The 21,998-nt window shown below is 35.9% G+C and overlaps 1 protein-coding gene across 2 annotated transcripts in view; it reads right to left on the bottom strand.

Moving 5' to 3' along the window:
• Nucleotides 1-21,998, bottom strand: part of DYNC2H1 (dynein cytoplasmic 2 heavy chain 1) — a 387,437-nt gene that overhangs the window by 167,277 nt on the left and 198,162 nt on the right. For both annotated transcript variants that reach the window (XM_081279719.1, XM_081279718.1), the window contains 3 exons: nt 5,386-5,546; nt 4,024-4,149; nt 703-813 (listed from right to left, as the gene is read on the bottom strand). In XM_081279719.1, the coding sequence (XP_081135845.1) occupies nt 703-813; nt 4,024-4,149; nt 5,386-5,546 (398 nt within the window). The remainder of the gene's footprint in view (nt 1-702; nt 814-4,023; nt 4,150-5,385; nt 5,547-21,998) is intronic.

The raw sequence follows: 21,998 nt of genomic DNA on the forward strand, positions 1-21,998 counted from the left end.
GAATATTATTTGGTCTTTAAAAACTCAGTACTGTCATATGCCAAGACTTGGATGAATCTTAAGGATGAATCTTAATGAATCTTATGCTAGGTGAACATACTTCTACTAAATGAGGTATCTAAAGAAATCAAACTCAAATTGAAAGAATGGTAGTTGACAGGGGCAGGAAGAAATGGGAATTGCTGTTCAGTAGACACAGAGTCTCCAATAGAGTAGAAGAAGGGAATCAGGGAAGGGAAGAGAGGAGGGAAAGAAGGAACACTGGGGATTGGAATGGAGAAAATATGTTAAAAGCATTTATGAAAATGTCAACATGAACCCAACTATTATATACAACTATAATATACCAATGAAAAATTTTTAAAAAATGGATGCAGGATATCAATTTTACGGAATCAAAGTTATAGAGGTCTGTTGTCAACCAATACATGTAGTTAACTCTACTGTAGTATACACTTAAAAATCATTAAGATAGTAAATTTTGCATTGTGTTTTTTACCTAAACTAAAGCACAAGTGATGTGAAATAAAACTTGAAAAATATTTTGAAAAGTTTTATATCCTATACTAACATCTATGTGTATTATAACTCATCTAAGTTAAAAAAAAAAAGTGTTTTTATCTAATAGATGGTTGTTTCCAAAGTTTCAGAAGGCACAAATAGATTACTGTTATCATAAGAAGAAGTTTTAAATCTTCTTACCTCATATGTTATCTTCAAACTTGACTGTAGTAAAATAGGAGTAAAGTTGGGATGAACTTCTGCAGTGAGCCAAAGACGAAAGGTATCTTTAGGTTGAAGAGTATTCAATTCCTTATACATAAAAACAATAAAAAATGTCTACTTAAATATGCACACATACATATCCCTTTTAACAATCTATTATTAATAATTGTTTTTTCTCACTAAAACTCTTCTGTGACATTCTGACATATTTCTTAACATTCTGATATTTCCTAAAAATTTTATCTTCTCTATTATTACCTTAGTATAATAAATAAGAACTTGAACCTGAAGCCTGTTTCACTGGACTGCAATCCAAACTTTACCACTTATTTGCTGTCTGATCTTGGGCTCTGTGACTTACACCATTTCTGAGGAATGATAATAAAAGTACCTACCACACAGGATTGCAAAAAACACTGAAAGCAATGCCTAACATATACAAAATACAAAATAAGTTTTATAATTGCTATGCTTAAATCAACAGCCATTTTCAGGCCTTTAGGTTCTCATTATTTCAATTCTTGCTTCCACAGAGTTTTTTCAATTGATACCAATATATAAATTCCCTTTTTGACAATTTTTACTAGTATCTTATGGCTTATAACAAATACAAAATTAGCATACAAATTCATCCACCCTGCCCCTCATATTGCATGCTGTAGTCATTTACTTAGATTTTTATGCCTTTCAGTCTTTACTTATCATATTCCCTCTGCCCATTTTTCTCTTTGAAACCTAACAAATTATTTTTTACATATTTTTTAGTTGTCAATGGACTTTTATTATACTTATTTATATGTGGTGCTGAGAATGAAACCTAGTGCCTCACATATGCTAGGCAAGCACTCTACCACTGAGCTACAACCCCAGCCCACAAAGGCTTAACCATCTGTAAAAATGAAATTTAAATAGCATGTTTTAGGGGAATATCTTCTCCGGTTCTTCACTGCCACAATTTAAAGCAAAACTAATCACCCATGCCATTTGTAAATTCTCCTCTGTAGTATCCATCATACTAAATAGAGTTACTGATAAATGTGGTCTCTTTCTTCTAAAATATGATCCTACAGGGCAGGTAAAATTCTAACCAGCACATAGAACAATTCCTGGCTTTTTTCTGTACTCAGTGTCTGTAGATTAAATAAATGAAAAAATAGCTAACAGCTCTAAAAGAAAGTGAACTGTTAAAAAAAAAAGTTTTAATATAAATCAGCGACTCACATTTCATTATTAATATCATGTAAAATGTAGTTAGGATAACTAAAAAAATGTCAAAAGAGTAGCCTTTAAAACATCATGCTTGCTTAAAATTGTAAATAGTAAAATGTATTTACATCTCATAATTTTAAAACTTAATTTATAAAAAAAATTGTCTTGGGTCATTTAAAAAAATTGAAATTGTAAGAGAAACAATACATTTGTGTGTGTTCATAGTAAATATATAAATTTATATCCAAAAATTCATCCAAACTTTCCAAGAGAAAAACAAAATAATGACAATTTTTTAAACATCTTGGAACATAATCTACCCTATGATTCTAAAAGTTCTAATTAAATTTGCTTCCAAGGCATTAATTATATTTTATTTAAAAACTATTGATCAACTATTTAAAACATAAAGCAGAATAAGCATTTGCTCATATTTTAATGTTTGAAAACATTATTCATATTTTTACATATTAGTGATTTTTACAAAAAAAACTAATAGAATTATATGAATATTCACATGTAACTCAGTTCCAAAATTTCGTTCTTTTGATCACAATTAATGAAACATCATGGCCCATCAATTCACATACTCAGTCATTACCACAGTCAAAGATTTACTGATTATTTTGTGCAAGGTGCTATTGTTGCCCATTTATTAGGAAAACACAAATTTTCCACACCTTATAACTAGGTTAGGGCTGCCCTCAGTTTACTCTATTCTCTCTAGTTCTGTTTTGAAACTAATTCTTCCAGATTAATTCAATTAACTAATTACTAAACTTCTTCTAAGAGCTTCCACTGGCTCAAAGTCCCAGGATTAAAAACTCCAGACTCTGCAATAGTTCTCAGGATATTTCCATAACCTATCCCCTTACAAGTCATGTAACTCCATTCCCCCAGGCTGCCCTACTTGACCCTTCTAGTAGGGTCAAAATGGTTCTTCATTCCTTGAATAACAAATACCTATGCCCCAAGCTATACCTGTAGTTGAGCTGCTAGAATTATAATATATAATATTCTTTATCTACATGTAGCTAAATTTCATTCTGTCTTCAAGGAACACATTGGTAGAGTCATCTCTACCAAAGATCACATAGTGTTTCTTTATGAGCATCAGACTTAAAATCCACAATTGCATTTAAAACATATCCAGGGTTTTGGTGTGTCTTAAGAGTTATTTTCCTTCTGAACCATTTGGGTTGAATGAGCTGACTGTTTCAATTTACAATCTAGCTTCCTTAGCATCTAGGAAAATCTGTGGTTTCTCTGACACTGCTTTCCATACTGATAACAGAACATGAGTAATGGTATAAATAAGTCATCTATAATCCTTTAAAGTGTCTCTTATTTTCCTTCTGGAAAAATTTTCTAAGCTTCCCTATTAATCTTGATTACCAATATCTTGACTTTCCTGATATACTCTGTTGGGTGCAGAGCAGGCTGAACTGTGTTGTCTGCAGGCAGGCTGAACAGATGTTGGCTGCAAGATAGCCCACGCACTCAAACCCCCCTCTATCTGGTCCTTTATCACCTGTTTGCCTCAAGTCTGAACATTCAACCCTGCTCAAGGCTGAGCACTGAACCCCCCTTGGGCAAAAAGGCAGCTTGCAAACCCAGAGGCCCCATTAGATCTGGGCTATAAAAACTCCCTCCTGCCAGGCCCCTCTCTCTCTTGCTCTTTCTCTCTTGCTCTTTCTCTCTCTCTCTCTTGCTCTCTTTATCTTTCTTGCGCGCGCTCTCTGTCTCTCTCTTGCTCTTGCTCTCTCCCTGTTCATCTCTTCTCTTCTTTCTCTCTCTCTCTCTTTCCTTCTTTCTTTTCTCTTTGTTGCACTGCTGCAATAAAGATCTTTTGGTTGCTCCGAGTGTTGTGGTCACTTTCCTTTCATACTCCCCTAAAAATGACAGATTTTTATAGCCTTCCTAGTTAGATCTATTTTGTCTTGCACAATCGTACTTTTTAAAAAAGAAAATATTTGTTTAAAATTATTTATTATCAAATATTTTTTAAAAAATCATAAATAATGCCTGATATTTGAATAATGTCATTCCTTGGAGATTAATGAATTGATATAGTAGAGCTGAATCTACCTTTTCCAAAACTGGAAGCCAAGATATCACCAGATGTAAATTCTTCAAACAGAGCCAGTCTCCATTGTGTGCACATTCTTTTAGCATTTGAATAGCTAAATCAGCTTGACCTTGACCCATGGCAACCTATGGAAAATAAATAAATAAACACACAGTACTGCTAACATGTTGTAACTTAACATTGTAAAGGATTCAATAATAGTAGTCTCTACACCTAACTGGATTTAATACTAAGTTTTAAAGAAAATCCAAACTAATACTCAGGATTAATCATCTTCTCTAAAAACATTAAATAAGTAGAAATTTATATGCATAGTTTAGTCAAAGTTACTGCTAACAGGAACATCCTGTAGAAAAGGGCTTCCTGTTTGAATAAACCTCACTGAAAACACAATACTGTCTTAATGAATATTCTGATCTACTATACCAGTGGATTGAACAGAAAATCCTAGTAAAAAATCAGTACAATAGTACAATTGAGCCCACCTGCTCTGCCATTTTGGTATCTTCTCCTTGTTCCTTATGAATTCCTTTCCAATTTTTGTTTGCTATTAAGTATTTGGGTTTTTAAATTATTATTTCCTAATAAAAGGTGGATCCACTTTCCAAAAACTGAGAGTAAACTAATAAATTTAATTTTCTAACTTGCATGCAAATTGAGTTGGAAAAAAGAAGCTCCAATATCAGAAAAAAATAGTATTATATTTGATAAATTTTACTCAAAATATTTATGTATTTCTTCAATTCTAGATCAAGAAACTGCAAATAAATATTACTGTGATGTTTTTTGTAAAAGCATCCATGTAAACTTTTAAAACATATTCTCAAAACTTAACCACAAACTTTTGTGCCTTAATGCAAATTAATGTCTTAGGTTTCTGAAAGTCAGAAGTCTCACTGATCTCAAATCAAAATGTCTCAATATTATTTTCTTTCTGGAAGTTCTAAGAGAAGATCCTTTCCTTGTCTTTTCCAGCTTCTGGGAGCTACTTATAGCTACTTTATAGCACATTTCTCCATTTCAAAGCCAGAAGTACAATGGCTTCTCTCTTTTCTGACCTCTACTTCCATCTTTATATCTTATAATTTCAGGATCCTCCAGCTGCCCTCTTATCCACATGCTTGTGATTATATTGGGCCAACTTGGATAATTTTCCCATCTCAAAATCCTTAACATAATTATATCTGCAAAGTTCTTTTTACTATGTAAGATAACATATTAATAAATTCTAGGGATTAGGACATGGACACCTTTCAGGGCATTATTTCTCCTACTACAACAACAAAATGCCCACTAATAGGATATAATGTGGCAGGAATAGCAAAGGCATGGGCAAAAACAACTGGGCAATTTGCACTCACCTGATGATAACACTCTCCACTTCTTTCAGCATTAGCAAGTTCCTGAAGTTCCTGAGAAGGATCAGCACCCGGGGAAATAATTATCAAAATGGGTTCAATTTCTAGTGTCTCTTTGTACAAACGTTTGAGATTTAGAGGAAGTGGTGACAACTCTTTCAGTCCTAAAAGATAAATTAAAAAAAATTTTTTTCTAAGTAATGTGCATCATAAAAACTATTAAAAATCAAAATGAGATCAGTGGAGTAGACGAAATAAAAAATCTATTAAAAATCAAAGGGAGATCAGTGGAGTAGAAGAAATAGACCAGGAGGGAAAAAGAGGGGAGGGAAAGGGGAAATACCTTATTGGCCAAATTATATTGTTATATTGTGTGCATGCACAAACATGTAACAACAAATCCCACTATAATGTACAACTATAATGCACCAATAAAAATATGGATAAAAGAGTAATCAAGAGGAAAGATGGCGGCCGGCGAGGAAACAGCACGTTCAGTATCTCTACAGTAACGGGATCAAAAAGATCCATTAATACACCCAGATTCTACCTACTGATGAACTTCGAGCAAAACTCCGCTGAAAAGAGACCTGCCGGAAATTAGTAAGTTGATTAGAGGTGACAGTTTGTCCCAGAGGAGTGAATCTTGGCCACGCGGTGCAGAGGACTAGTCCCGCTGCCAGCCGCCGCCAAACGGCAGCCGGCGCTGCCCGCCCGGTTCTGCAAACGGCCCCCGGAGGCGGGACCTGGCACGGCGGGAAGGGTCCCCGCTGCCTGCCCGTTCTGCAAACGGCCCCTGGCTGCAGGACCTGGCGTGACGAGAAGGGTCTCCGCCAGCTCATCAAACAGCCCCCAGCCCGCCCAGCCCAAGAGGCGACGTGAAGGGAATCTAACCAAGCCTCTATGAAATAGCGAACTGGGCTGCGTACGGGGGTGGCTGAAGTGCTGAGCCTGGAGCTCAGAGCAGAGGCTTTAATCAAGACTTTGCGCAGCTTGTTAGAGCTCCTTTCACCATTAGTCTGTAGTGGACCACCAGGCCAAGCAGCAAAAAAAACAAAAAGATTGAAAAAGAGACGCTTGGCTCCCTGACGCTTTTCTGCTCAGAGCCACGGGCGCTTTGCGCCCATCTGCTTCCTCTTCCACTTCGCTCCCCTCAGAGAAGCTGAATGGGTAATCAGCAGTGGATCCTAAGTACCTGAGGCTAAGAAAGCTCAGTACACCCCACCCTTTTTTTTTTTTTTTTTTTAATATTGTCTATACAGGGAGAATTAGTGGACTGAAATTGTTGGCTGGGCTGGGGTTTCGGGGCCGAAAATCCACTCCGCGGGAGCCGCCATTTGCTTTCGGCATGCTGCCTTGAGGGCCCTGTCTACTCGGTCTAGCTGCAGCAGCTAGAGACTAAAACGGGGCTGCGTGCCGAGCCCTGTCCTCCGAAGGCTGGGTCATTCGGCATCCCCCTGCGAGAGGACCCGTGCTCCGGAGGAGGCGGTTGGAGAGCCGCGGCGGCAGCCGCTTGGACCCCGGGAGCTAGGCACTGGGCCGAGGAACAGCGGAGGCCGCGGCGGCGCTGCTATCTAAAGCCTATTTGCTCAGGATCACTAGGCAATGCTGAGCTGACGTGGAGCTAGGGCGTACACTTTGGGCCCCTCAGAAAACGCACACTGAGCACGTATCTGCGGCGTTTAAGCCCCGGATCGCCTGCTTCTCGTGACTCAGCACTAACGACCCAGCTGAAATAACTAGTCGGCCCACATGATCTCACAGAGGTAAAAAAAAAAAAAAAAAAAACAGAGCACCATAGCCAGACCCAGGGAATCGGGAGTGATGTGGGACTAGCTGCACAGAATTCCCGGCTATCGCCCCCACCAGGGCCGACAACAGAGGTCCCTTGCACCACCTACCAGGGGAGTTGCTACCTGAGGGCAAACAAATTCGCTGGGGGTCCTCAGCCCCAAACCCTACAAACTTAGGGCCTGAGGGAGGCAAACAGAAAGGGTGTGCCCAGACATCCATGAAAACAGGGCTCCCAGGAGCAGCAGACCCGACGTGTAGACAGTAATGCGATAAGCATCACAGGCGAGTGGGGCCCGGATTGAGGAACCACAAGAAAATGACCCAGGCATTCAGGACTGGAGACCCGCACAGTCTGGGAAGAAGAGCTGAGGCACAGTGATTGGCTCCCACCAATCAAGAGGAGAAGCCTGGCCCAGTGGGCATAGCTCCACCCACTGGAAGAGAACTCAATCGAGCTTTAGGACTGCATTTATTATTAGTAATTTTTTTATTTTTTTAAAGATTATTATTAGTATTTTTTTTTTATTCTCACTTTTTGTAGTTGACGTTGTTGTGTTCTTTAACTTTCTTACTAATGGTTTCAATTTTTTTTTTGTTAATTTTTCTTATTCTATTATTATTACTATTATTTCTTAAACTTCAAGTTCCATTTTTTATTACCATTATAATTTTTTTTTCGTTTGTTTTAAATTTCTATTTTTTCATTTTTTCTCTCTTTCTTCTCACTTTTTTTTTCTTTTGTCTTTTCATTTCTTTTCAACTTTCTTATTCCCCCTCTCTTGAACTCCACCTGCCTACACTTGCTCTCTTTAGTGACTTCTTCCCTTCCCTTCTAATACCTCTCCTCCCAAGCATCAAATAAACTTATAAGAGTAAACAGTAACTCAACAGTCAAACAGAACAAGAAGTATCATGAGCATAAAAAAGCAAGGAAGAAAAGGAATACAAACAATGAAAGACAGCCTAAATATTCAGGAGGACCTGGAGTCATCAGAAAAATGGCCATATAAAGAACTCAAGGAACACCTTAGACAGATGGAAAGGAACCTTAAAGATCACATTGAAAATGAATTACAAAAACAGATAAAAGAGGAAGTTAAGCATCTTTATCAGGAGATAGAAATTATAAAAAAAAATCAAACAATAATTCTAGAAATGAAGGAAACGATAAACCAAATTAAAAACTCAATCGAGAGTATCACTAACAGAGTGGAGCAAGTAGAAGCCAGAACGTCAGATAATGAAGACAAAATATATCACCTTGAAAAGAGTCTAGCCAACTCAGATAGGCTGGTAAAAAACCACGAGAAAAACATCCAAGAGATTTGGGATAACATAAAAAAACCAAACTTACGAGTCATTGGGATAGAGGAGGGCACAGAGATTCATGCCAAGGGAATGGGTAACTTATTGAAGGAAATAATTACAGAAAACTTTCCAGAAATAAAAAAGGATACAGATATACAAATTGTAGATGCATACAGGACACCGAGCACACAAAATCACAATAGACCAACGCCAAGACACATTGTTATGAAGCTATCCAATATACAGAACAAAGAGAAAATATTAAAAGCTACAAGAGAAAAGAGGCAGATTACATTTAGGGGTAAACCAATAAGGTTGACAACGGATTTTTCATCACAGACGCTGAAAGCGAGAAGATCCTGGAACAATGTATTTCAAACACTGAAAGACATTGGATGCCAACCAAGAATCCTGTATCCAGCAAAATTAAGCTTCAGATACGACAATGAAATAAAAATCTTCCATGATAAACAAAAGCTAAAAGAATTTGTAGCCAGAAAACCAGCATTGCAAAGCGTCTTGAGCAAAACTCTACACGAGGAAGAAATGGAAAACAATAACCAAAACCATCAGCGGGAAGTGCCTCAGTAAAGACATAGGATGGGAGGAAAGCTAATCATGGAGAAACAAACTAAATTAGGGGAAAAAAAAGAGATAAATAATCAAACATGGCAGGAAGTACAAACCATATATCAATAGTAACTCTAAATGTTAATGGCTTAAACTCTCCAATAAAGCGACATAGGCTGGTAACATGGATTAAAAAAACAAATCCAACAATATGCTGCCTCCAGGAGACACATCTGACTGGAAAAGACATACACAGGCTCAAGGTAAAAGGTTGGGAAAAAATATACCAAGCACACGGTCCTCGTAAGCAAGCAGGCGTGGCCATTCTCATATCGAATAAAATCGACTTCAAGACTAAGTTAATCAAAAGGGATAAGGAAGGACATTATATACTGTTAAAAGGAACCATTCACCAAAAAGACATAACAATTATCAATATTTATGCACCAAATAATGGTGCTGCGACGTTCATAAAACAAACTCTCCTCAAGTTCAAGAATCAAATAGACCACAACACAATAATCACGGGTGACTTCAACACACCTCTCTCACCATTGGACAGATCCTCCAAACAAAAGTTGAATAAAGAAACTATTGACCTCAATATCACAATCAATAACTTAGACTTAACTGACATATATAGAATATATCAACCATCATCAAGTGGATATACTTTTTTCTCAGCAGCACATGGAACCTTCTCAAAAATAGATCATATATTATGCCATAGGGCAACCCTCAGTAAATATAAAGGGGTTGAGATAATACCATGCACTTTATCAGATCATAATGGAATGAAACTGGAAATCAATGATAAGAGAAGGAAGGAAAAATCCTACATCACATGGACAATGAACAATACGTTACTAAATGATCAATGGGTTATAGAAGACATAAAGGAGGAAATCAAAAAATTCTTAGAGATAAATGAAAATACAGACACAACATATCGGAATCTATGGGACACAATGAAAGCAGTTTTAAGAGGGAAATTCATCGCCTGGAGGTCATTCCTCAAAAAAAGGAAAAACCAACAAATAAATAAGCTCACACTTCATCTCAAAGCCCTAGAAAAGGAAGAGCAAAACAATAGCAAATGTAGCAGAAGGCAAGAACTAATTAAAATCAGAGCAGAAATCAATGAAATTGAAACAAAAGAAACTATTGAAAAAATTAACAAAACAAAAAGTTGGTTCTTTGAAAAAATAAATAAGATCGACAGACCCCTAGCCATACTAACGAAGAGAAGAAGAGAGAGAACTCAAATCACTAACATACGGGATGAAAAAGGCAATGTTACAACAGACGCTTCAGAAATACAGAAAACAATTAGAAATTATTTTGAAAACCTATATTCCAATAAAATAGAAGAAAGTGAAGACATCGATAAATTCCTTAAGTCATATGATTTGCCCAGACTGAGTCAGGAGGAAACTCACAACCTAAACAGACCAATATCAATAGATGAAATAGAAGAAGCAATTAAAAAACTTCCAACCAAGAAAAGCCCAGGACCGGATGGGTATACAGCGGAGTTCTACAAAACCTTTAAAGAAGAATTAATACCAGTACTTTTCAAGTTATTTCAGGAAATAGAAAAGGAGGGAGCTCTTCCAAATTCATTCTATGAGGCCAACATCACCCTGATTCCGAAACCAGACAAAGACGCCTCAAAGAAAGAAAACTACAGACCAATATCTCTAATGAACCTAGATGCAAAAATCCTCAATAAAATTCTGGCGAATCGGATACAAAGGCATATCAAAAAAATTGTGCACCATGATCAAGTAGGATTCATCCCTGGGATGCAAGGATGGTTCAATATACGGAAATCAATAAATGTTATTCACCACATCAATAGGCTTAAAGAGAAGAACCATATGATCATCTCAATAGACGCAGAAAAAGCATTTGACAAAGTACAGCATCCCTTTATGTTCAAAACTTCAGAAAAAATAGGGATAACAGGAACTTACCTCGACATTGTAAAAGCTATCTATGCCAAGCCTCAGGCTAGCATCATTCTGAATGGAGAAAAATTGAAGGCATTCCCTCTAAAATCTGGAACACGACAGGGATGCCCCCTATCACCACTTCTATTCAATATAGTTCTCGAAACACTGGCCAGAGCAATTAGACAAACGAAAGAAATTAAAGGCATAAAAATAGGAAAAGAAGAACTTAAATTATCACTATTTGCGGATGACATGATTCTATACCTAGAAGACCCAAAAGGGTCTACAAAAAAACTACTAGAACTAATAAATGAATTCAGTAATGTGGCAGGATATAAAATCAACACACATAAATCAAAGGCATTTCTGTATATCAGCGACAAAACTTCTGAAATGGAAATGAGGAAAAAACTCCATTCACAATATCCTCAAAAAAAATAAAGTACTTGGGAATCAACCTAACAAAAGAGGTGAAGGATCTATACAATGAAAACTACAGAACCCTAAAGAAAGAAATAGAAGAGGATCTTAGAAGATGGAAAAATATACCCTGTTCATGGTTAGGCAGAATTAACATCATCAAAATGGCGATATTACCAAAAGTTCTCTATAGGTTCAATGCAATGCCAATCAAAATCCCAATGGCATTTCTTGTAGAAATAGATAAAGCAATCATGAAATTCATATGGAAAAACAAAAGACCCAGAATAGCAAAAACAATTCTAAGCAGGAAGTGTGAATCAGGTGGTATAGCGATACCAGACTTCAAACTATACTACAGAGCAATAGTAATAAAAACAGCATGGTACTGGTACCAGAACAGGCGGGTGGACCAATGGTACAGGATAGAGGACACAGAGACTAATCCACAAAGCTACAACTATCTTATATTTGATAAAGGAGCTAAAAACATGCAATGGAGAAAGGATAGTATCTTCAACAAATGGTGTTGGGAAAATTGGAAATCCATATGCAACAAAATGAAACTAAATCCCCTCCTCTCGCCACACACAAAAGTCAACTCAAAGTGGATAAAGGAGCTAGATATCAAATCAGAGACTCTACGTCTGATAGAAGAAAAAGTTGGTTCCGATCTACAGATTGTGGGGACAGGCTCCAAATTCCTTAATAGGACACCCATAGCACAAGAGTTAATAACAAGAATCAACAAATGGGACTTTCTTAAACTGAAAAGTTTTTTCTCAGCAAGAGAAACAATAAGAGAGGTAAATAGGGAGCCTACATCCTGGGAACAAATTTTTACTCCTCACACTTCAGATAGAGCCCTAATATCCAGAGTATACAAAGAACTCAAAAAATTAGACAATAAGAAAACAAACAACCCAATCAACAAATGGGCCAAGGACCTGAACAGACACTTCTCAGAGGAGGACATACAATCAATCAATAAGTACATGAAAAAATGCTCACCATCTCTAGCAGTCAAGGAAATGCAAATCAAAACCACCCTAAGATACCACCTCACCCCAGTAAGATTGGCAGCCATGATGAAGTCAAACAACAACAAGTGCTGGCGAGGATGTGGGGAAAAGGGTACTCTTGTACACTGCTGGTGGGACTGCAAACGGGTGCGGCCAATTTGAAAAGCAGTATGGAGATTCCTGGGAAAGCTGGGAATGGAACCACCATTTGACCCAGCTATTGCCCTACTCGGACTATTTCCTGAAGACCTTAAAAGAGCACACTACAGGGATACTGCCACATCGATGTTCATAGCAGCACAATTCACAATTGCTAGACTGTGGAATCAACCCAGATGCCCTTCAATAGATGAATGGATAAAAAAAATGTGGCATTTATATACCATGGAATATTACGCAGCACTAAAAAATGACAAAATCACGGAATTTGCAGGGAAATGGATGGCACTAGAGCAGATTATGCTTAGTGAAGCTAGCCAATCCCTAAAAAACAAATACCAAATGTCTTCTTTGATATAATGAGAGCAACTAAGAGCAGAACAGTGAGGCTGAGCAGGAAGAAAAGACTAGCATTAAACAGAGACATGAGGCGGGAGGGAAAGGGAGAAAAAAAAAGGGGGAAATCACATGGAAATGGAGGGAGACCCTCATTGTAATACAAAATTATATATAAGAGTTTACGAGGGGAATGGGATAACAAACATGGAGGGAAATGAATTTCAATAGATGGGGTAGAGAGAGAAGATGGGAGGGAAGGGGAGGGGGGATTTTAGAGGATAGTAAAGGTAGCAGAATACAACAGTCACTAATATGGCAGTATGTAAAAATGTGATGTGTAGCCGATGTGATTCTGCAATCTGTATTTGGGGTAAAAATGGGAGTTCATAACCCAATTGATTCTAATCTATGAAATATGATTTGTCATGAAAAAAAAAATATATGGATAAAAAATTTTAATGAAAACATAGAAATTAAAAATAAAAGTCTATTAAAAATTACACAATATATAACAGAATACCTGAATAAATTATAATTTCATTCAAGTTTTCACTCTAAAATCATTTACATACGTGGTGGTGCACACCTATATCCCAGTGACTCAGGAGACTGAGGCAGGAAGATTTCAAGTTCAAAGCCAGCCTCAGAAACTTAGCAAGGCCCTGAGAAACTTAGTGAGACCTTGTCTCAAAATACAAAATAAAAAAGGGCTGGGGATGTAGCTCAGTGGTAATGTGCCTCTGGGTTCAATCTCCAGTACCAAAAAATAAAGAAAATAAAATAATTTACATACTACAAATAACATACTACTAATAATAACTTATTGAATGCTAATATGCCAGCACTTTTTTAAAATGAATGTATAATATCTTCTGGTCATTACAGTGATAGCAGATGAATACCCTGATTATCACATTTAACTATTCTGTTATTGTTGTTGTTGTTGTTATAGTTTAAGAAATATACAGCCAGCAATGTGGTTTTAATGTATAATTGTCTTCCTACAAGAGAAGACCAAACCCATCCACCCATGTATACATCTCATTAGTTCAATACAATTCATTAATTTATATGATAGCTGAATGTCTACCCTGTGCCTTCTATATGGGGAAATCAGATTCCAAATCACCTGGGCAAACAATTTAACTGTCATGATATTGGATAAAGAGTTATTTCTTACATCCATCATAATAATAAATGAAATAAAAAAATTTTAAATGCTTAGTTTGGAAACAGAAATATGCAGCTGTCAGTTTAAATTTATTAGGTGAGTGACTCTAGACAAATCACTAAAAGGCAGAATGCCTTGGTTTCTTAAATTGTAAAACAGGTATAAAACCACCAATCTTTAGGGGCAAATAAGATATAATAATTACAACAAATTCCATTTATTCATCACCTACCCTGTGCTAAGCCTTCTACAAAGTAGTTTACTTACCTGCTTTGTAAACCAAATAATGACCATAAAAAACAAATATCATTATGTTCATTTTATGTGTAAGAAAATAACTACTCAAAGAAGTTAAATGTCTTGCCAAAGGGCACCCAGCTGCTGTTAACTTTTTTCAAACACAATTCATCTGTCTTTTTCTACTCTGCAGCCCTTCACCAGCTACAGAATTGTATTCAATTACAAAATCATATTTTTTCTACTACATAAAATCTCTTCTTCTAAAACTTGAGTGTTTCCACTATAAATGTGTTTAGCAAAAAGCTGAAAAAAAAAACATTTCAATTAAGGATTAAAAATATACTTACTTCAATTGAGCTAAAAATAATATGACAAAAAAAAGCTTAAAAATAAAGGGAGGCCTAATAGAACATGCTGTCTATCAGAATGCACAAGCAGGAAGGGTTTCCATATGACTTCAAAAGTAGAAATGAATAGACAAAACTGTACCTCAGAAAACAAGCATTCCTAAAGCCTTCTGTAGCAAATACTTTAAAATACAAACTTAATGCCATTGAAATGGACCATGATAACCTCAAAACTTTCAGCGTGAATCATTCTAAACTATTAAATAAAGTAAGAAAGTAAAACATGTTAATTGCATTTATCATAGTGTAAAACCGTTTGTACATCACTAAGATGTTATATTTTCAACCTGGTCCTTTCAAATAAATATAGTATTTCTTTCAAAGGAAAAAATAAGAGCTAAAAATATGACAAAAGAATAACTTAAACATTCATTATATTTTATTTTACTTAGACAAAATATCAAGATAATAAAAAAATGCTTAGCAGTTAAAAAATGAAAGAACATCACTCTTATACTTTTCAGGTAAAGACAGTAAAGACAGTACCAAATTATATTGGCGCCAAAGCAGACTGGTAGACCAATAGTACAGAATTAAGAACATAGACACTAACCCACAAAATTATAATTATCTTATATTAGACAAAGATGCCAAAAACATGCACTGGAGAAAAGATAGCATCTTCAACAAATACTGCTAGGAAAACTGCAAATCCATATGCAACAAAATGAAATTAAACCCCTATCTCTCACCATGCACAAAACTCAACTCAAAATGGATCAAGAACCTAGGAATACAATAACAGACCCTGTGTCTAACAGAAGAAAAAGTAAGCCCTAATCTCCATCATGTGGGATTAGGCCCCAACTTCCTTAATAAGACTCCTATGCCACAAGAATTAAAATCAAGAATCAGTAAATGGGATGGACACAAACTAAAAATTTTCTTCTCAGCAAAAGAAACAATCTGCGAGGTGAATAAAGAGCCTACATCTTGGGAGCAAATCTTTACCCCTCACACATCAGATAGAGCACTAATCACTAGGGTATATAAAGAATTCAAAAAGCTAAGCACCAAAAAAAGCCAAATAACCCAATCAATAAATGGGCCAAGGACCTGAAGAGACACTTCTCAGAAGATGATGTACAATCAATCAACAAATACATGAAAAAATGTTCATCATCACTAGCAATTAGAGAAATGCAAATCAAAACTACTCAAAGATACCATCTCACTCCAGTCAGAATGGCAACTATTATGAAGACAAACAACAATAAGTGTTGGCGAGGATGTGGGGAAAAAGGTACATTCATACACTGCTGGTGGGACTGCAAATTGGTGCAGCCAATATGGAAAGTAGTATGGAGATTTTTGGAAAATTGGGAATGGAATCACCATTTGACCCAGCTGTCCCTCTCCTCATTCTATACCCGAAGTACTTAAAAACAGCATACTACAGGGACACAGACACATCAATGTTTACAGCAACACAATTCACAATAGTTAAACTGTGGATCTAACCTAGATGCCCTTCAATAGATGAATGGATTAAAAAATATATGGCATATATACACAATGGAATATTACTCAGTAATTTAAAAGAGAATAAAATCATGGCATTTGCAGGTAAATGGATGGCATTGGAGAAGATAATGCTTAGTGAAGTCAGCCAATCCCAAAAAAACAAATGCCGAATGTTTTCTTTGATATAAGTAGACTGATTCATAGTGAGGTGGGGGGAGGTGTGGGAGGAATAGATGAACTCTAGATAGGGCAGAGAGGTTGGAGGAATAGGGAGGTGGCATGGGTTTATTAACGATGATGGAATACGATAATCATTATTATCTAAAGTACAGGTATAAGGACACAAATTGGTGTGAATATACTATGTATACAACCAGAGATATGAAAAATTGTGCTCTATATATGTAATAAGAATTGTAATGCATTCTGCTGTCATATATAAATTTAAAAAAAAGAAAAAGAAAAGACAGTACCAAATTAAAATCAATCTATTACAGATGGTTCTTCCTCATTCATCTCATCCTCTCTTGCAAAAGGCTGACAATAAACATCAGGTAAACAAAATTACTTTTCATATTTGAGAGAAAAGATAAATAAAAGAAATAATATACCAGAATGTCAACAAAAAGAAGGAAAATAACAACCATTAGCTAACCCAATATATAAGAACCCATTAAAATCTTTAAACACTCTTTTAAAATAGAATAATATTCAATCTTGGAAATTAAAAAAGTCAAAACATGTTATGGTAGGCAGAATCCTAAATATATCTCAAGAACATTAAACTAGGTACTGCTGTGAAAGAACACTGAGGCTGTACTCAGGCTATGGACGTCAAAGTCAGTAGAAGACTATCCTGTGTTATCTAAGTGGACCAATCTAAGCACTTGAAGTTCTTAAAAGTGGGGAGGTTTCTTCAACTGGAGTCAGAGAGATCAACAGAATAGGGAAGCAGATAAGACAAGGAAGATGGGGAAGTCAGAGAGATGTAAAGCATAAGAAGGAATCAATTTGTTATTGCTAGCTTTAAAGATGGAGGAAGGAGGCTATATGCCAAAGAACAAAAATTTTCTCTTAAAAAAGGAGAAAAGCACCAAACAGCAGAAAGGAAATGAGGACCTCAGCCCTACAACTCCACTGGGATGAACCTGAATGAGTTTGGGAGTGGGTTCTTCCCAGTGTCTCCCAATAAGAGTTCCAATGGCCAACTCAGATTAAAGAAATGTAAATGTTGCAAATAAAGAAAAATAATAAATGGGTGTTGTTTTTAAGTTAACTTTGTGCCAGCAGTATAAAATGAAAATGTGAAATCTTTATATTCATTCTTCCTCTTAGACCAGATGTCACAAAATAGACTTAGTAATGGAAGCAAGGTGCATCAGATGAGATGATAGCATGGATAAGAGAGGAAGAGAATCATAAAACTAGGAAAACTACATAGACAAAAAAGAACTTTTTGATGAAGACCATTAAAGGTTTCTGCTTCCTACAGCTATGCAGCAAATTACATGAGCATATTTCTTTATACTTCTGATTCTTCAATCCATAGAACACAATATCCTGCTCATATAGTATTTAAAAAGCCAAGATTAAATCAGAATTATAGAAGTTAGAATATCTGGATCTGATCACACTATTTTTAAAAATTAGTAGCAGTAAAATGTGGTAGATTTTGCCAGTACATACTCTTTGTAGGATTATATTATACGGTAGGTTTAGGTTTTGAGAATTCCTCTAACTTAAATCTTCAAAGCAAAACTACTTTCATAATCACATCTTTATAAGTTATTTTTTAAAGTTTATACATTATAAAAAGACTATTGAAACTTAAGAATCTTTCTATATGAATTATGCTTGAGAAATTATATTTGAAATTAAATCCCTAAACTCTTGATTTAAAAGATCAGGGCTTATCATTCTCTAGCAATGTGAATTTTTTACAAATTAAGCATATAATAAAAACTACAATTTTACATAAAAATGTTATTAATAAAATTACTTACCCCAAATACAAAATCAGTCAACCATACAACAGCATATATAATTTTGCTATGAAATAGTGTGCTTTTAGGAGAGTATTAAACTTTCAAAGCATGTGAATAATTGAATATCGTGGGGTTTTCAATTAAAGCTGTTAAGCCTTAAATGTCATTTGACCTGGAAATGAAATAGTACCATTAATGGAAGTATTCCAAAGAGTGGGTAGAAGGTCAAATAACAAAACAGTAAGAAAGGCCATGTGCAATGTGGCACAAATACCACATTTTTAAAGATTAAGCAGGTGGAAAAAAAGATAAACTCTTAAGAACCTCTCTGAAAATCGTCTCATTTTATTTAAAATTGCATTCCAGTTATAGGAACAGATGAACAATATATAGATAAGCAAAAATATGCCAGATAGTGATAAGTGCTATGTAGAGAATTTAAAACAGGGTGATGTATTAGAACTGATTAGATGGCCCATTAGACTTACCTAAAAATGTAATATTTTAAGTGAACACCTAAATAATACAGAGGAGACTTCCACAAAAGTAAAAGAGGATACATATAGAGAGCAAATTGATAGAACAAAGGTTCTAGCCAGTTTGCCCACTAAAGCATAGTGAACATGAGGGGTATAAGATGAGGCCAGGGAAACAGATAGGGCCCAGACTGTGTGGGGTTTATAATCTTGGATGAGGAGTCTGGATATTATTGTGTTTGAGAAGACTTTGATGATTTTATGCAAGGAAGATTTGGATTTAGTTTCAAAAGGATGACACATCCTTCTGGACAAAAGGAATTAAAAATGAAGCAAAAACTGAAGTAGAAAGAACCAATTAGGAAGGTAGTCCTTGATTTAACAAACATTTATGGGGCCTATATGCTTCAGAAGCTGTCTAAGGCACTGGGGACACAACCATAAAAAAAAGTTTGTGTTGTTAAGGGGCATATGTTCTAGTTGGGGAACAGGCAATTAATAAACAAATAAATAATAAAATTCCAGATGATAATATAGTTACAGAGGTAAATAAAAAGGGTAAAGGAAGCTATATAGAATTCAGGAGGTCAGTACACTATTTTATAGAAACTATTGAGAGAAATCATCACTGAAAAAATAATGTTTGGGCAGAGAGGGAAGGGATGATGACTTTGGAGTTTAAAGCTCCCTTAGATGATAAATAAAGGACCTGATATTCCTGAAACACACTTGGAGTACTAGAATAACAGGAAATAAGTTATGAGGTGACAGGGAAAAGAGATTGGAAGGGAAAGAGAGGAACAAAAGAGATAAGATCTCTTAAGATATTGTAAGAAAAGTAAGTAAGAGAAATGCCATCAGTAAAGTTTGAGCAGAGGAGTGATATCATCTAATTTATATTTCCAAAGATACTCTAGGAACTATTAAGAACAAAGAGAAGTAAGGAAGGTCAAAAGCCTGAATGGCAGTGATTTGTTCATAAGAACAATCTGGTAGATTGTAGTGGAGGTGTAAGAAGTTAGTGGAGTCTGTATATATTCTGAAGACAGAGACGACAAATTAAAATATTGTGAAGTAACTAAGGTGAGATGTGATGATAGCTTATTTAGGTTGGCAGTAATGAAGTGAAGTAAATGAACAGAAATGGTTCTAGAGTTTAAACAAAAACATTGCAAATAGATTGGGTGTAGGAAGTAAGGAAAAGCGAATAAAGAATTATTTGGAGTTTTAATTTGAGCAAATGAGTGGATGCTAATGAGTACTGGTCACACTAAATTTATGAAGTTTATTAGGCATTCATATAAAAACATAAAATAAGCAAGCATTTGGATACACAAGACTAGAATTCCAGGGTTAGACATGAGATTCCAGGGTCAGTACTTCAGAGATGATATTAAAAGCCAGGGGATGAGTTATTTCATCTTGAGAAAAAAAAATGTATAAATAATGAAAGATGGAAACCTAGGGCAAAAATGCAATAAGAGAATAAGCAAACCAACACTTAGAAGACACATAGAGGGCACACAGTGAAGAAAGTGAGAGGAACAGCCTAAAAGGATTGAGGAATAGAATAAGAAACATAGTAATCAAGGGAAGAAAAAGTATTTAGGGAAGAGAGAAATGGAACTTACTTGAGAAAGCAAAACAAAAGCCCTGAAGTCACCACTGGATATACCAACATAAAAACCTCACACCTTAATAAGAGGACTCTTCCAAATTGGCCTCACCATTTTGCAGCCCCACCAGCAGTGTACAAGTGTAGTATGGAGATTCCTGGGAAAGCTGGGAATGGATCCACCATTTGACTCAGCTATCGCACTTCTCGGACTATTCCCTGAGGACCTTAAAAAAGCGCTCTATAGGGATACGGCTGCATCAATGATTATAGCAGCACAATTCACAATAGCTAGACTGTGGAACCAATCTAGATGCCCCTCAATAGATGAATGGATAAAAAAAATGTGGCATATATACACAATGGAGTATTATGCAGCACTAAGAAATGACAAAATCATAGAATTTGCAGGGAAATGGATGGCATTAGAGCAGATTATGCTAAGTGAAGCTAGCCAAGCCCTAAAAAACAAATGCCAAATGTCTGCTTTGATATAAAGAGAACAAATAAGAACAGAACAGGAAGGAAGAGCATGAGGAAAAGACTACAGTAAACAAAGACGAATGGGGGGAGAGAAAAGGAGAGAGAAGGGAAAGCACATGGAAATAATAGGAGACCTTCAATGATACATAAAATTATAAGAGGTTATGAGGGGCAAGGGGGAGGGAAAAAAAGGGAGAGAATTGAACAACAGCAGGGGAGGTAGAGAGGGAAGATGGGAGGGGAGGGGAGGGGAGGGGGGATAGTAGGGGATAGGAAAGGTAGCAGAATACAATAGTCACTAATATGGCATTATGTAAAAATGTGAATATGTAACAGATGTGATTCTGCAATCTGTATTTGGGGTGAAAATGGGAGTTCAAAACACAATTTGAGTCAAATGTATGAAAGATGATACATCATGAGCTATGTAATGCTTTAAATAATCAATAAAAAAATTAAAAAAAAATAAAAAATAAAAAAAAAAATAAGAGGACTCTTGTAGAATTTAGTGGGTTAGAAGTCCCAACAGAATAAGTTGAAGATAGAATAAGAGTTGAGGAAATGGATTACTGTGGTCTCTGACTACTGACACATTTTTAAGATGTTTCCCTAGTGGCTAGGGAAGATACAGGAACACAAGAGGAATATTTTAAGAGAGATGATACTAAAATGTTTGCATGCCAATGAATGATCCATTAAAGAAGGTGATTCATGATGTAACAGACAGGAATAATGGCAGGAATGGAATAAATGGGTTGACCTTTGGTACAACAATATTCTTAACCAGTATCTTTTTTCAACTACTTCATTCTACCAATCAAAAATTACATATCTCTAACTCTTAAAGTAGTTTAAAATGAACTTTACAAATTAATGACTTGAATGTAACAAACTGTTTAAAATAAAAATTTGTTAAAATAGGCTTGATATAAACTGATTATAATGTACATCTATTGTTTTGTACCAGCACCTCTTTCTCCTACTTCTGGAACTCCTTTCCTACCCATGGTTTCTTCTGAAGAAACTATAGTTCCACATATTTCTGGTGGTATAACTGTAGTGTGGAGCCAGGTGAGGTGCTGCACACCTGTAATACCAGCTTGGGTGGCTGAAGCAGGGGGATCGTAAGTTCAAAGCCTGCCCCAGCAAAAGCAAGGCGCTAAGCAACTCAGTGAGACCCTATCTCTAAATAAAACATAAAATAGGGC

Source organism: Spermophilus citellus (assembly GCF_964194105.1).
Source record: "Spermophilus citellus genome assembly, chromosome: 2".
Lineage (NCBI taxonomy): Eukaryota > Metazoa > Chordata > Mammalia > Rodentia > Sciuridae > Spermophilus > Spermophilus citellus.